Source organism: Entelurus aequoreus, linkage group LG14 (assembly GCF_033978785.1).
Source record: "Entelurus aequoreus isolate RoL-2023_Sb linkage group LG14, RoL_Eaeq_v1.1, whole genome shotgun sequence".
NCBI lineage: Eukaryota > Metazoa > Chordata > Actinopteri > Syngnathiformes > Syngnathidae > Entelurus > Entelurus aequoreus.
The window spans coordinates 24514220-24526889 of record NC_084744.1 but is presented as its reverse complement, the minus strand read 5'-3'; the positions used below and the strand labels follow the sequence as shown (position 1 = coordinate 24526889).

The window sequence follows — 12670 nt, the reverse complement described above, 5'->3', positions numbered from 1 at the left end:
CTGACACTATAATATACCAGGTTTCTAGTACCATTGGAAGCATTGAGAAGGCGGCCTCAAGCAAGTAGTAATGGAGACCTCTGTCCAGCTTCAGCAGCCTGAGGGACAGGTGGTTGGGACCACAGGGCAGTAGGGAGATGCCCCCAGTAGTTAGGGGGTAGGAAGCATTGGAGCATAGCTGCCAGCCAACCATCTTTGACCCTGTGGGAGAGATAAATATCAGAAGAAATTACAATTCTTGCATTGGGAGAAAGAAGGCAGTGATCCTACAGATTCACTATACATAATTCAAAATTATACCCATTTGAAGCCACTGTAATGCATGGTGGAAAAAAATGCAAAAGACTTTCCATACATATCCATAAACTGCGTATCTTAGAATCCTCTGCGCAGCGTGGGCGTGGAGCAAAAGAGAGAAAAAAAGTGAAGTTTGTTCCACTTCATAGTTTATAGAGGAAGTGTTGTTTTTTTTAATCTGATCAAAAGGTTTTAAGTTATATTGCTAACAAAGAGACAAACATACCTGGCAAAAACATAACCTCTGTGGTCGAGTTAAAAAAGGGCGCCATGTTCATCTCGAGTGTTCCAAGCCAAAACAGACTGAGCCAAGGTGCGTCGTGCCAAAGGGAAGCTCACCGAAGGTACTTGATTAGCTGCCATCACCCAGAAAAGATGAAGCCAGCGAAGCTAAACATCAATTTGTGAGCAGAGGTGGGTAGTAACGCACTACATTTACTCCGTTACATCTACTTGAGTAACTATTGGGATAAATTGTACTTCTAAGAGTAGTTTTAATGCAACATACTTTTACTTAAGTATAATTATAGAGAAGAAACGCTACTTTTACTCCGCTCCATTTATCTACATTCAGTTCGCTACTCGCTACTGATTTTTATCGATCTGTCAATGCACGCTTTGTTTGTTTTGGTTTGTCAGACAGACCTTCAAAGTAGGATCTATCGCATGCCTGCGTTTCACCAATCAAATGCAGTCACTGGTGACGTTTGACTCCGTTTCACCAATCAAACAGAGCCAGGCGGTCACATGATTAACTGCACATAAAGTTTCAGCGGCAAACAACAACAACAATGGCAGAGACAACAACGAACACAAACACTCCTGGCCTCACATAAAATCGATGTTCACGCTTAAGACAACAAAAAAAACAGTTATGTAATGCGTTGTCATATGTCATACTTGCCAACCCTCCCGGTAAACTCCCGGAATTCAGCGCCTCTCCCGAAAACCTCCCGGAAGAAATTTTCTCCCGATAAACTCCCGGGATTCAGCCAGAGCTGGAGGCCACGCCCCCTCCAGCTCTATTCGGACCTGACCTGTTTTCACGTCCGCTTTCCCAGAATATAAACAGCGTGCCTGCCCAATCACGTTATAACTGTAGAATGATCGAGGGCGAGTTCTTGGTTTCTTATGTGGGTTTATTGTTAGGCAGTTTCATTAACATCCTCCCAGCGCGGTAACAACACACAACAACAGCAGCCACGTTTTCGTCTACCGTAAAGCAGTTCGTCTGCCGTAAACAGCAATGTTGTGACACTCTTAAACAGGACAATACTGCCATCTACTGGATATATATATATATATATATATATATATATATATATATATATATATATATATATATATATATATAGAGCTAGAATTCACTGAAAGTCAAGTATTTCATACATATATATATATGTATATATATATGAAATATATATGAAATACTCGAGTTGGTGAATTCTAGCTGTAAATATACTCCTCCCCTCTTAACCACGCCCCCCCGCCCCCAACCACACCCCCGCCCCGCCCCGACCACGCCCCACCCCTTCCGGAATCGGAGGTCTCTAGGTTGGCAAGTATGCATATGTGTCCACCCAAACGAGAACATTTCAGCTTACATGAACTCAACGTCAAATTTGAGGAAGCACATCGCGGTAAGTAACGTTAGTAGATATTTTGGCTGTCACCGTAGGCTGATGTTAGGTTTACTGCTATGAATCACTGTCAAATGTACATTGTGTGGGGACATTTATTAACGCACTGCAGCCTCATAGACAGACAGACAGAGACACACACACACACGCACAGTCGCACACACACTCATGCATGCATACAAACACCAATCAGAAGTGCACTGTGTGTTCTCAGGTGCAGCCCACACCTATCAGTTTATGGTTTGCGTAAAGGCTAACTTATTTTCCTTTGTAATCTCTGCCTACTGAGCCAATGGTGCTGTTAAGTTATTGTGGCACAATTTGCCTTAATTTTTTTTATTTTAGTGTATTATTATTTAATATACAGTATATTATTGTTTTAGTTGCTTAAGAGATATTCCTGGCTCTGAATTTGCTCATTGCTATTTTTATGTTTTTGTGCATTATTTGTTGCTGTCATTAAACGAACAGGTTACTCATCAGTTACTCAGTACTTGAGTAGTTTTTTCACAACATACTTTTTACTTTTACTCAAGTAAATATTTGGGTGACTACTCCTTACTTTTACTTGAGTAATACATCTCTAAAGTAACAGTACTCTTACTTGAGTACAATTTCTGGCTACTCTACCCACCTCTGTTTGTGAGGTATTTACATTAATAAAACTTAAAATGTGAGTTAACTTTTCTGAGAAACTGCATTTTACAAAGTGATAGAAAAAAATGTCCACTGTAAAGAACACTGCTTCTCTGAAAGTAATAGTTGAGAGACACCGTGGATGTTCCCGCACAGTTCTTTCCACTTAAAAAAAAGCAGCTTCCATGAAATGCTCAGTCATTCACAAACAAGGATGGGGCGAGGGTCACTACTTTGTAGTAATAAATATTATCAAAACATGTTAGCATTATGTTGGACAGCTTTCGACTACTTCAGGGTCCCAGCAGCTCTCACAACCCTTGTCAAGGCTTACGTCCAGGACGTCCAGCTATGCGTGACAACTGCCGAGTACACCACAGCATAGCAACACCTGGAGGTGGGAATCATGGCCGGCTGCACCATCTCCCCGCTGGCCTTCACCATGGCCATGGAGGTGATCATCCGGGCATCGCGATGGGTGGTTGGGGGACAGCTAATAAGACCTGGCCTGAGGCTGCCGCCTGTCAGAGCCTACATGGATGACCTCACAACACTCACCACAACCAAGGCTTGCACTGTACGGCTTCTGAGAAAGCTCCAAGAAAACATCGAGCTGGCTCGCATGAAGATCAAGCCAAGCAAGTCCAGAAGCATCTCTATTGACAAGGGGAAACTGTCACACCACCGCTTTCACATTGGTGAGGAACCTATTCCAACAGTCTCAGAGAAGCCTGTGAAGTCCCTAGGTCGTTGGTATGATGCCTCCCTCAAAGACAAAGAGCAGGTAGATCAGCTCAGGAAGGAGGTAGCCAGCGGCCTGGAGAACATCGACAGAACCCTGCTTCCTGGCAAGCTGAAGCTCTGGTGCATGCAGTATGGACTACTTCCACGCCTATTGTGGCCACTAACACTCTATGAAGTCCCGCTCTCTAAGGTGGAAAAGCTGGAGAGACTGGTTAGCTCATATGCAAGGAAGGGGCTTGGCCTTCCCAGGTGCCTCAGCAGTATTGGACTCTACGGCAAAGGAATGTTAGAACTGCTCATTTCCAGTCTCTCAGAGGAGTTCAAGTGCGCCAAAGTCAGACTGGAGATGATGCTACTGGATTCGGGTGATCCATTTGTAGCCCAAGCTGACCCCATCCTGGCTACTGGGAGGAAGTGGACCCCACTGGCTGCAACTGAGCAGGCTGAAGCAGCACTCAGGCACAGAGACATTGTGGGCCGAGTACAGCAGGGGAGGAGTGGTCTTGGCCTTGGGGCCAGTACACCAGCCTGGAGCAAGGCCACTCCATCTCAGAGACGCAAGCTGGTGGTCCAGGAGATACGTCGGGAAGAGGAAGCAAGAAGGTGCGCACAAGCTGTGGCGCAGGCAAAACAAGGGCAGTGGATGACATGGGAAGGAGTAGAGAAGAGGAAGATCTCCTGGAAAGAGCTGTGGGAGATGGAGGCATTCAGGGCGAGCTTTACCATCAGGGCTGCCTACGATGTCCTGCCTTCTCCAAAAAACCTCAGCCAGTGGTATGGTGAAGACCCCACATGCCCTCTGTGTCCGAGTCCAGCAACACTGAAGCACATCCTGGTGGGCTGCAAGACCAGCCTCACCCAAGGCCGTTACACCTGGCGGCACAACCAGGTGCTAAAGTGTCTTGCAGCAGTGCTGGAAAGTCGACGGACAAGTGTCAATGCCCTTCCTCCTTCGTCATCCCGTTGGCAAGCAACAACATTTGTCCGGGAGGGCGAGGGTCAAGCCAAACTCACCCCCACAAGACCAGACACTGGACAGCTAGGCGGGGCACGGGACTGGAAACTGCTGGCAGACCTGGGCCAGAGACTCTGCTTCCCAGTTGAGATTGCGTCCACCAACCTGCGGCCAGATCTTGTTCTGTGGTCAGCTTCGCTCAGGCTCGTGTACATCATAGAGCTCACGGTGCCCTGGGAGAGTGCAATGGAGGAGGCCTACGAGCGCAAGAAGTTGAGGTACACTGAGCTTGCAGCCGATGCGCAACAACAAGGCTGGAAAGCGAGGGTACGCCCAGTGGAAGTAGGCTGCAGAGGATTCGTGGCCACCTCAACATCCAGGCTCCTCAGGGAAATGGGAGTGTGAGGGAAGGCCCACCGGCAGGCAGTGAAAGACCTTTCGAAAGCCGCTGAAAAGGGGAGTCAGTGGCTGTGGGTCAAGCGAAGGGACTCCACCTGGGCTTTCAAGTGAGTGATGGCATCTAGGGAGTGATCCTGGGACGCTGGGACTCACTGCTGAACCTTCTGGAGGTGTCGTGGGCCTATCAGCGAAACACTGAGGAAGGGGGGCGCCCACTTGATAACCCAGAGGATGACTTCACTCACTTGACCATCCCACAAAGTCGCATAGGTGTCTCAAGTATGCATTAGGGGATTGTAACATCTAGTCCTACACAACAGATATGTTTGTGTTCAAGTACATTACATTCTTCACACTTCATTTTACAAACCATGGCATTTTTAAGTCTTTTTTTTTTTTTGACATATACAACAATAATAATGTACCGTGGCAATTTTGTTGTTCTTGATGTGCAATGACAGTAAAAACCTATTGTATTTTAAATAAGACCGCCCACAAAACGGCACATCCTGAAGAGACGGTCAGAAAGCGGCTTGAAGAAAGTCTGTAAAACATAACTTATGCAGCATTTTGACCAAAGAGCCATCATTACATTTTAGACCACAAGAAAGTGTTTTAAATGTAGAAACAAACCATAATATGTCTATCTGTGTCTCTTTTAGAATGCATAGCTCTGTTGTTATAATAGATTAGAGTCCCAATTTAAGGATTTTTTATTTTTTATCATCGATTTGTGATGAAAACGTACAGATTTTTTTTTCAAATTTTGTTGTGATATTTACAATATATTGAAATGCAAATGTTGACAGGTATGCTCTCCCTGCCTTCATTAAACATGACTAATGTCAGTCAGCAGCTTTACGAGGCTTTGAGTTGTTTTTCTATTTTGTTCACAGCAGACCAGGCAAATGTTATGTGTTCAGCAGCGCTAATGTTGCTGTTAATTTTTCATCAAACAATGTCAGGAAATTGCACAAACATAATTTTCCTGTCTGCGTGCTGTGTGATGCAAGTTTTTTAAGAACAGTGTTTAAATGTAACTTAAATCATGGGTTTCACTATGTAAAGTGATTTGAGTCATTAGAGAAAAGCACTATATACATATTTTATTTATTTTTTAAATCACTTGTTCCTGCACTTTGAATCCTGTGGCTTAAAAAATGGTGCGGCTCATTTATAGATTTTTCTTTGCTGACGGCCATAAAGCAAACTGTTTTCATTAAACACATGAAGACATTTGTTTGTGCTATGGCGGCATCTTTTGGACAAGTTCGCTCACTGCAGGTGCTGCTGAACAAGAATTTCTGCTGTTTAAAGCTTTGATACGGAAGTAGAATTGCTTTTCTAATCGTCCATAGCGTTTCTACTTGTATAGATTCTTCATTCATCACTCCAAGCAACGTTTGTAAGTTTTACAATATAACTAAAACAATTCATACTTACTGCCAGTCAATAATATACAGTCATTTACAAGATACTGAACCACAATGTTTCCAATGTTCTTTGTGATAGTCATGATGAAGACAACTTAGACTTTTTTAAAAGATGGTTCATGCAACAAATGCATCAAAATGCAGAATTGCAGTGCCATTCATAATATGACCGAAAAAGCATAGCGTTAAAAATACGATATGCCAAAATCAAGTTCCTGCCATGTTAATACAACTGTGAAGATGGCTTGTCAAAATGTAGGAAAGTTGAGAAAAAAACCTGTAAAAAATACAATCAAATAAATATTCAGTTGGCACTTTAAACGATTGTCCACAGTAAAGGACAACTTTTATTAGTCTGTGCCTCAGCAGGATAACTGACAGTTATTTACAGCCTTGCCATTTCTATGGTAAACATGTGAATGACTCACAGGTCTTTGGTGTGCAAGTGGTCTGCTGGACGCGACTCTTTGGTCCTTTAACCTCTTCTCTGTGGTCGCCGCTGAGTTGAAATACTCGGGAGCTGGTTCAAAAATGCAATTCCAGTTAGCATAATGTTTTGTTTTATTTTAGCCGTTAGAAATGAATTAGTGTACCAATACTACAAAACCCAAAACCAGTGAAGTTGGCACAATGTGTAAATGGTAAATAAAAACACAATACAATGATTTGCAACTCCTTTTCAACTTACATTATATTGAATAGACTGCATAGACAAGATATTTAATGTTCGAACTGAGAAACATATTTTTTTTTTGCAAATAATCATTAACTTAGAATTTAATGGAAGGAACACATTGCAAAAATTTGGCACAGGGGCATTTTTACCACTGTGTTACATGGCCTTTCCTTTTAACAACACTCAGTAAACATTTGGGAACTGAGGAGACCAATTTTTTAAGTTTTTCAGGGGGAATTCTTTCCCATTCTTGCTTGATGTACAGCTTACAAACCCCGTTTCCATATGAGTTGGGAAATTGTGATTTGCAAATCCTTTTCAACCCATATTCAATCGAATGCACTACAAAGACAAGATATTTGATGTTCAAACTCATAAACTTTTTTTTTTTTTTTGCAAATAATAATTAACTTAGAATTTCATGGCTGCAACATGTGCCAAAGTAGTTGGGAAAGGGCATGATCACCACTGTGTAACATGGCCTTTCCTTTTAACAACACTCAGAAAACATTTGGGAACTGAGGAGACACATTTTTTAAGCTTCTCAGGTGGAATTCTTTCCCATTCTTGCTTGATGTACAGCTTAAGTTGTTCAACATTCCGGGGTCTCCGTTGTGGTATTTTAGGCTTCATAATGCGCCACACATTTTCAATGGGAGACAGGTCTGGACTACAGGCAGGCCAGTCTAGTACCCGCACTCTTTTACTATGAAGCCACGTTGATGTAACACGTGGCTTGGCATTGTCTTGCTGAAATAAGCAGGGGCATCCATGGTAACGTTGCTTGGATGGCAACATATGTTGCTCCAAAACCTGTATGTACCTTTCAGCATTAATGGCGCCTTCACAGATGTGTAAGTTACCATACTTGCCAACCCTCCTGTTTTTAGCGGGAGAATCCCGATATTCAGCGCCTCTCCCGAAAACCTCCCAACAGAGATTTTCTCCCGACAAACTCCCGGTATTCAGCCGGAGCTGGAGGCCACGCCCCCCAAAAAAAAAGTCTTCCGCAGCTGCAATTGGACCTGACCAGCCTCCGGGTACAAGTACTGGAGTACCAATTGCTTTCCAGGGAAGATCTTCCCAGGAAGCAAGGATTGACCGGTTTTGGGCCATGCTAGGGAGAGATGGAAGATTTCACACTATCGTGCATTTGATGAAAGCACTTTTGTGCGTGCCACACAGCAATGCATCATCAGAGAGGGTGTTCAGCATGGTTAGAAAAATAGTGACAGAGAATAGAAAGAGGATGGACAATTCAACCCTTAACAAAGCATTGTACTTTCAAGTACAACAATGAGTAGATGAGTGGTGTGTGTGTGTATATGTGTAAATAAATGAACACTAAAATTCAAGTATTTCTTTTATTTATATATATAATAAAATAAAAAATAAAAAATATATATATATATATATATATATATATATATATATATATATATATATATATATATATATATATATATATATATATATATATATATATATGAAATATATATTGGAGGTCTCAAGGTTGGCAAGTATGAAGTTACCCATGTCTTGGGCACTAATACACCCCCATACCACCACAGATGCTGGCTTTTCAACTGGCCTTTAACAATCCGGATGGTTCTTTTCCTCTTTGGTCCGGAGGACACGACGTCCACAGTTTCCAAAAACAATTTGAAATGTGGGCTCGTCAGACCACAGAACACTTTTCCACTTTGTATCAGTCCATCTTAGATGAGCTCAGGCCCAGCGAAGCAGACGTCGTTTCTGGGTGTTGTTGATAAACGGTTTTTGCCTTGCATAGGAGAGTTTTAACTTGCACTTAGAGATGTAGTGACCAACTGTAGTTACTGAAAGTGGGTTTCTGAAGTGTTCCTGAGCCCATGTGGTGATATCCTTTACACACTGATGTCGCTTGTTGATGCAGTACAGCCTGAGGGATCGAAGGTCACGGGCTTAGCTGCTTACGTGCAGTGATTTCTCCAGATTCTCTGAACCCTTTGATGATATTACGGACCGTAGATGGTGAAATCCCTGAATTCCTTGCAATAGCTGGTTGAGAAAGGTTTTTCTTAAACTGTTCAACAATTTGCTCACGCATTTGTTGACAAAGTGGTGACCCTCGCCCTATCCTTGTTTGTGAATGACTGAGCATTTCATGGAATCTACTTTTATACCCAATCATGGCACCCACATGTTCCCAATTTGCCTGTTCACCTGTGGGGTGTTGCAAATGAGTGTTTAAAGAGCATTCCTCAACTTTACCAGTATTTATTGCCACCTTTTCCAACTTCTTTGTCACGTGTTGCTGGCATCAAATTCTAAAGTTAATGTATATTTGCAAAAAAAAAATGTTTATCAGTTTGAACATCAAATATGTTGTCTTTGTAGCATATTCAACTGAATATGGGTTGAAAATGATTTACAAATCATTGTAATTCGTTTATATTTACATCTAACACAGTTTCCCAACTCATATGGAAACGGGGTTTGTAAATAAACATTTACAAAATCTTTCTGCGTAAATAACTCTTTTCACAACGCATATATCTGCGGCTTATAAAGCGGTGCGGCTAATATATGGAAGAAAAAAAAGTTCTTCTGGGTGCGGCTTATATGCCGGTGCGCTCTATAGTCCGGAAAATACGGTATTTACTATTTTTAATATGTATACTCACCTAAGAGAGAGGATGTACATGGCCTCCTCTGGAGTGTTAAGTGTGACCCTGAGATCTTGCCCCTCCTGCAGCTGGATACTCCCATCCAGGCTCGTGGTGCTCCACAGCTCAGTTATCCAGTCCAGTGCAGCGTGACCCAGAGCGCCGTCAACGCCCATCTTTGCTGATAGGCCCACATAGGCACTTGGAGCACATACACAGTTAAACACAGCTGGGAATCAAAGTTATGTAGGTACTATATAGTTACTTGATGCCTAAATTTACTTGGGTTTAATGTAGCCGGCGAGGGAGAAGTGAGAGACTTCCCTGTAGTTTACGTTTCCCTTCAGCCGCAGTGAAAGAATGGAGGTCATGTTGATGCCTACTTTGACAGGTAAACCAGACAAAGATGGCAGCACCAGCTCCTCAGTCAAGAGCACAGCCCTGTGGTTCAACTGAACCTCATGACCCTGGTAAGAGGAAGTAAGGGAAGACTTGACTCAAACAAAAATGCTGACAATCAAGAGATAGTACACCGCCAAGACACCTTGAGCAGTTTGACAGCCAGTCCTGCTGCGCTCAGCGACATTTGGTTGACATGAGTGGCGAGATCATCACAGGTAAAAACAGTGATCTCATTGCCGAACACTTTCACACCAACTCCACACTTCAGGCCCTCCTCTTCCATATGTTTCCTTGCAAACAACTACAAGAAGCAAAAAACACATGTTCTTAGATACTACTGAGCTATATACTGTATATTTCTCTGACTGCCACATTGTGCTAAAATGCACAGCATCACACTGAAGTGTTCTAATGCAGGGGTCCTCAACGTTTTTTGCACCATGGACCGGTTTAATGTAGCCATTGTTTTCAGGGACCGTTTTTCCACTTGTGGGAGATAAATACAGCAAAAATAAGTCCATGAAAAATACAACTCACTATGACGCTGAAAGTCATAGTGAGTTGACTAATCGAGCCTGCTGTCCTGGGGGACACTTCGGATGGAACCAGCTACTAGATGGTTCGATTAGTCTTTCGCCCCTGGGCTTGTTTCTTTGCAATGAGATCCCCAGCATATTACCATCAACCTGCTGGGGACTGCAGATGGAAAATAAACTTTTGGCTACAATCTGTCACATTCATATTTTATATGTTTATTAATGTGCATTGTATCATGTCACAAAGTTATAACAAATGGCAACTTCCTATGAGGAGTTCTATTGTTTATCTACAAAACTCGAAACCAGTGAAGTTGGCACGTTGTGTAAATCGTAAATAAAAACAGAATACAATGATTTGCAAATCATTTTCCACTTATATTCAATTGAATAGACTGCAAAGACAAGATATTTAATGTTCGAACTGAGAAACTAATTTTTTTTTCTACAAATAATCATTAACTTGGAATTTAATGGCAGCAACACATTGCAAAAAAGTTGGCACAGTGACCAATTTTTGAAGCTTTTCAGGTGGAATTCTTTCCCGTTCTTGCTTGATGTACAGCTTAAGTTGTTAAACAGTCTACATATTTTACGCTTCATAATGCGCCACACATTTTCAAAGGGAGACAGGTCTAGTACCCGCACACAGACGTTGCTTGAATGGCAACATATGTTGCTCCAAAACCTGTATGTACCTTTCAGCATTAATGGTGCCTTCACAGACGTGTAAGTTACCCATGCCTTGGGCACTAATACACCCACATACCATCACAGATGCTGGCTTTTGAACTTTGCACCTATAACAGTCCGGATGGTTCTTTTCCTCTGTGGTCCGGCAGACACGACGTCCACAGTTTCCAAAAACTATTTGAAATGTGGACTTGTCAGACCACAGAACACTTTTCCACTTTGCATCAGTCCATCTTAGATGAGCTCGGGCCCAGCGAAGTCGGCGGCGTTTCTGGGTGTTGTTGATAAATGACTTTCACTTTGCATAGTAGAATTTTAACTTGCACTTACAGATGTAGCGACGAACTGTAGTTACGGACAGTGGTTTTCTGAAGTGTTCCTGAGCTCATGTGGTGATATCCTTTACACACGGATGTCGGTTTTTGATGCAGTACCGCCTGAGGGATCGAAGGTCACGGGCATTCAATGTTGGTTTTTGGCCTTGCCGTGATTTCTCCAGATTCTCTGAACTTTTTAATGATATTATGGACCGTAGATGGTGAAATCCCTAAGTTCTTTGCAATAGCTCGTTGAGAAATGTTGTTCTTAAACTGTTCGACCAATTGCTCACGTATTTGTTCACAAAGTGGTGACCCTCGCTCCATCCTTGTTTGTGAATGATACAATGATATACCTAATCATGGCACCCACCTTTTCCCAATTAGCCTGTTCACCTGTGGGATGTTCCAAATAAGTGTTTGACGAGCATTCCTCAACTTTCTCAGTCTTTTCTGCCACTTGTGCCAACTTTTTGGAAACATGTTGCAGGCATCAAATTCAAATGAGCTAATATTTGCAAAAAATAACAAAGCTTATCAGTTCAAACGTTAAGTATCTTGTCTTTGCAGTCTATTCAAAAGGATTTGCAAATCATTGTATTCTGTTTTTATTTACGATTTACACAACGTGCCCGAATGCAGCTAAGATATGCTCCAGTACCCCCCGCTACCCCAAAAGGGACAAGCGGTAGAAAATGGACGGATGGATGGACAACGTGCAAATTTCACTGGTTTTGGGTTTTGTATAAACAAGCTTAATGGTGTGTCCAGTGGGACAGGCGAAAGTTAAGTCGAACATTATTTAATGTTTCTGTGCGGCCCGGTAGCAAATGCGTCACGGACCAATGCCAGTCCCTGGACCAGTGGTTGGGGACACCTGTTCTAATGTACAGTAGAACCTTGATTTACGATCCCCTAATTTACGAACCACAAACCGAAAAAAAATCTGCTTTGCCGTACGAACCTAGTCTCAGTGTACAAACGTTTCATCCACCCATTTTGTGTCAGGCAGCACAGCCATTGTGGGCGGGCAGAGCGATCTCCAGTTCTCATTCAGTCAGCACATCAGTTCTGCTACTGTGCTAGTGTGCTATGTGTGTGCTTTTTAAGTGGTTTTTTTTTTGTTTTTACAGCACTTTTTCTAGTTTTTTTATCTCAATATTAGTCCAAAGAAAGCAATGGACAAGCGATGTGTGGTTTGAGACACTCCGAAAGTATCCACAGAGTTGACGACACTGCCTCACCCTTCTCCCACTTTATTCCGCGGCACACCAAGATTAACTGACAAGGTAAA

At 42.5% G+C, this 12670-nt stretch overlaps 1 protein-coding gene across 2 annotated transcripts in view; it reads right to left on the bottom strand.

The window, feature by feature from the left end:
- The window catches only part of LOC133664564 (uncharacterized), a 192145-nt gene that overhangs the window by 144263 nt on the left and 35212 nt on the right, over nucleotides 1-12670 (bottom strand). For both annotated transcript variants that reach the window (XM_062069281.1, XM_062069282.1), the window contains 5 exons: nucleotides 9973-10131; nucleotides 9711-9895; nucleotides 9447-9629; nucleotides 6533-6624; nucleotides 32-201 (listed from right to left, as the gene is read on the bottom strand). In XM_062069281.1, coding sequence (XP_061925265.1) covers nucleotides 32-201; nucleotides 6533-6624; nucleotides 9447-9629; nucleotides 9711-9895; nucleotides 9973-10131 — 789 coding nt within the window. The remainder of the gene's footprint in view (nucleotides 1-31; nucleotides 202-6532; nucleotides 6625-9446; nucleotides 9630-9710; nucleotides 9896-9972; nucleotides 10132-12670) is intronic.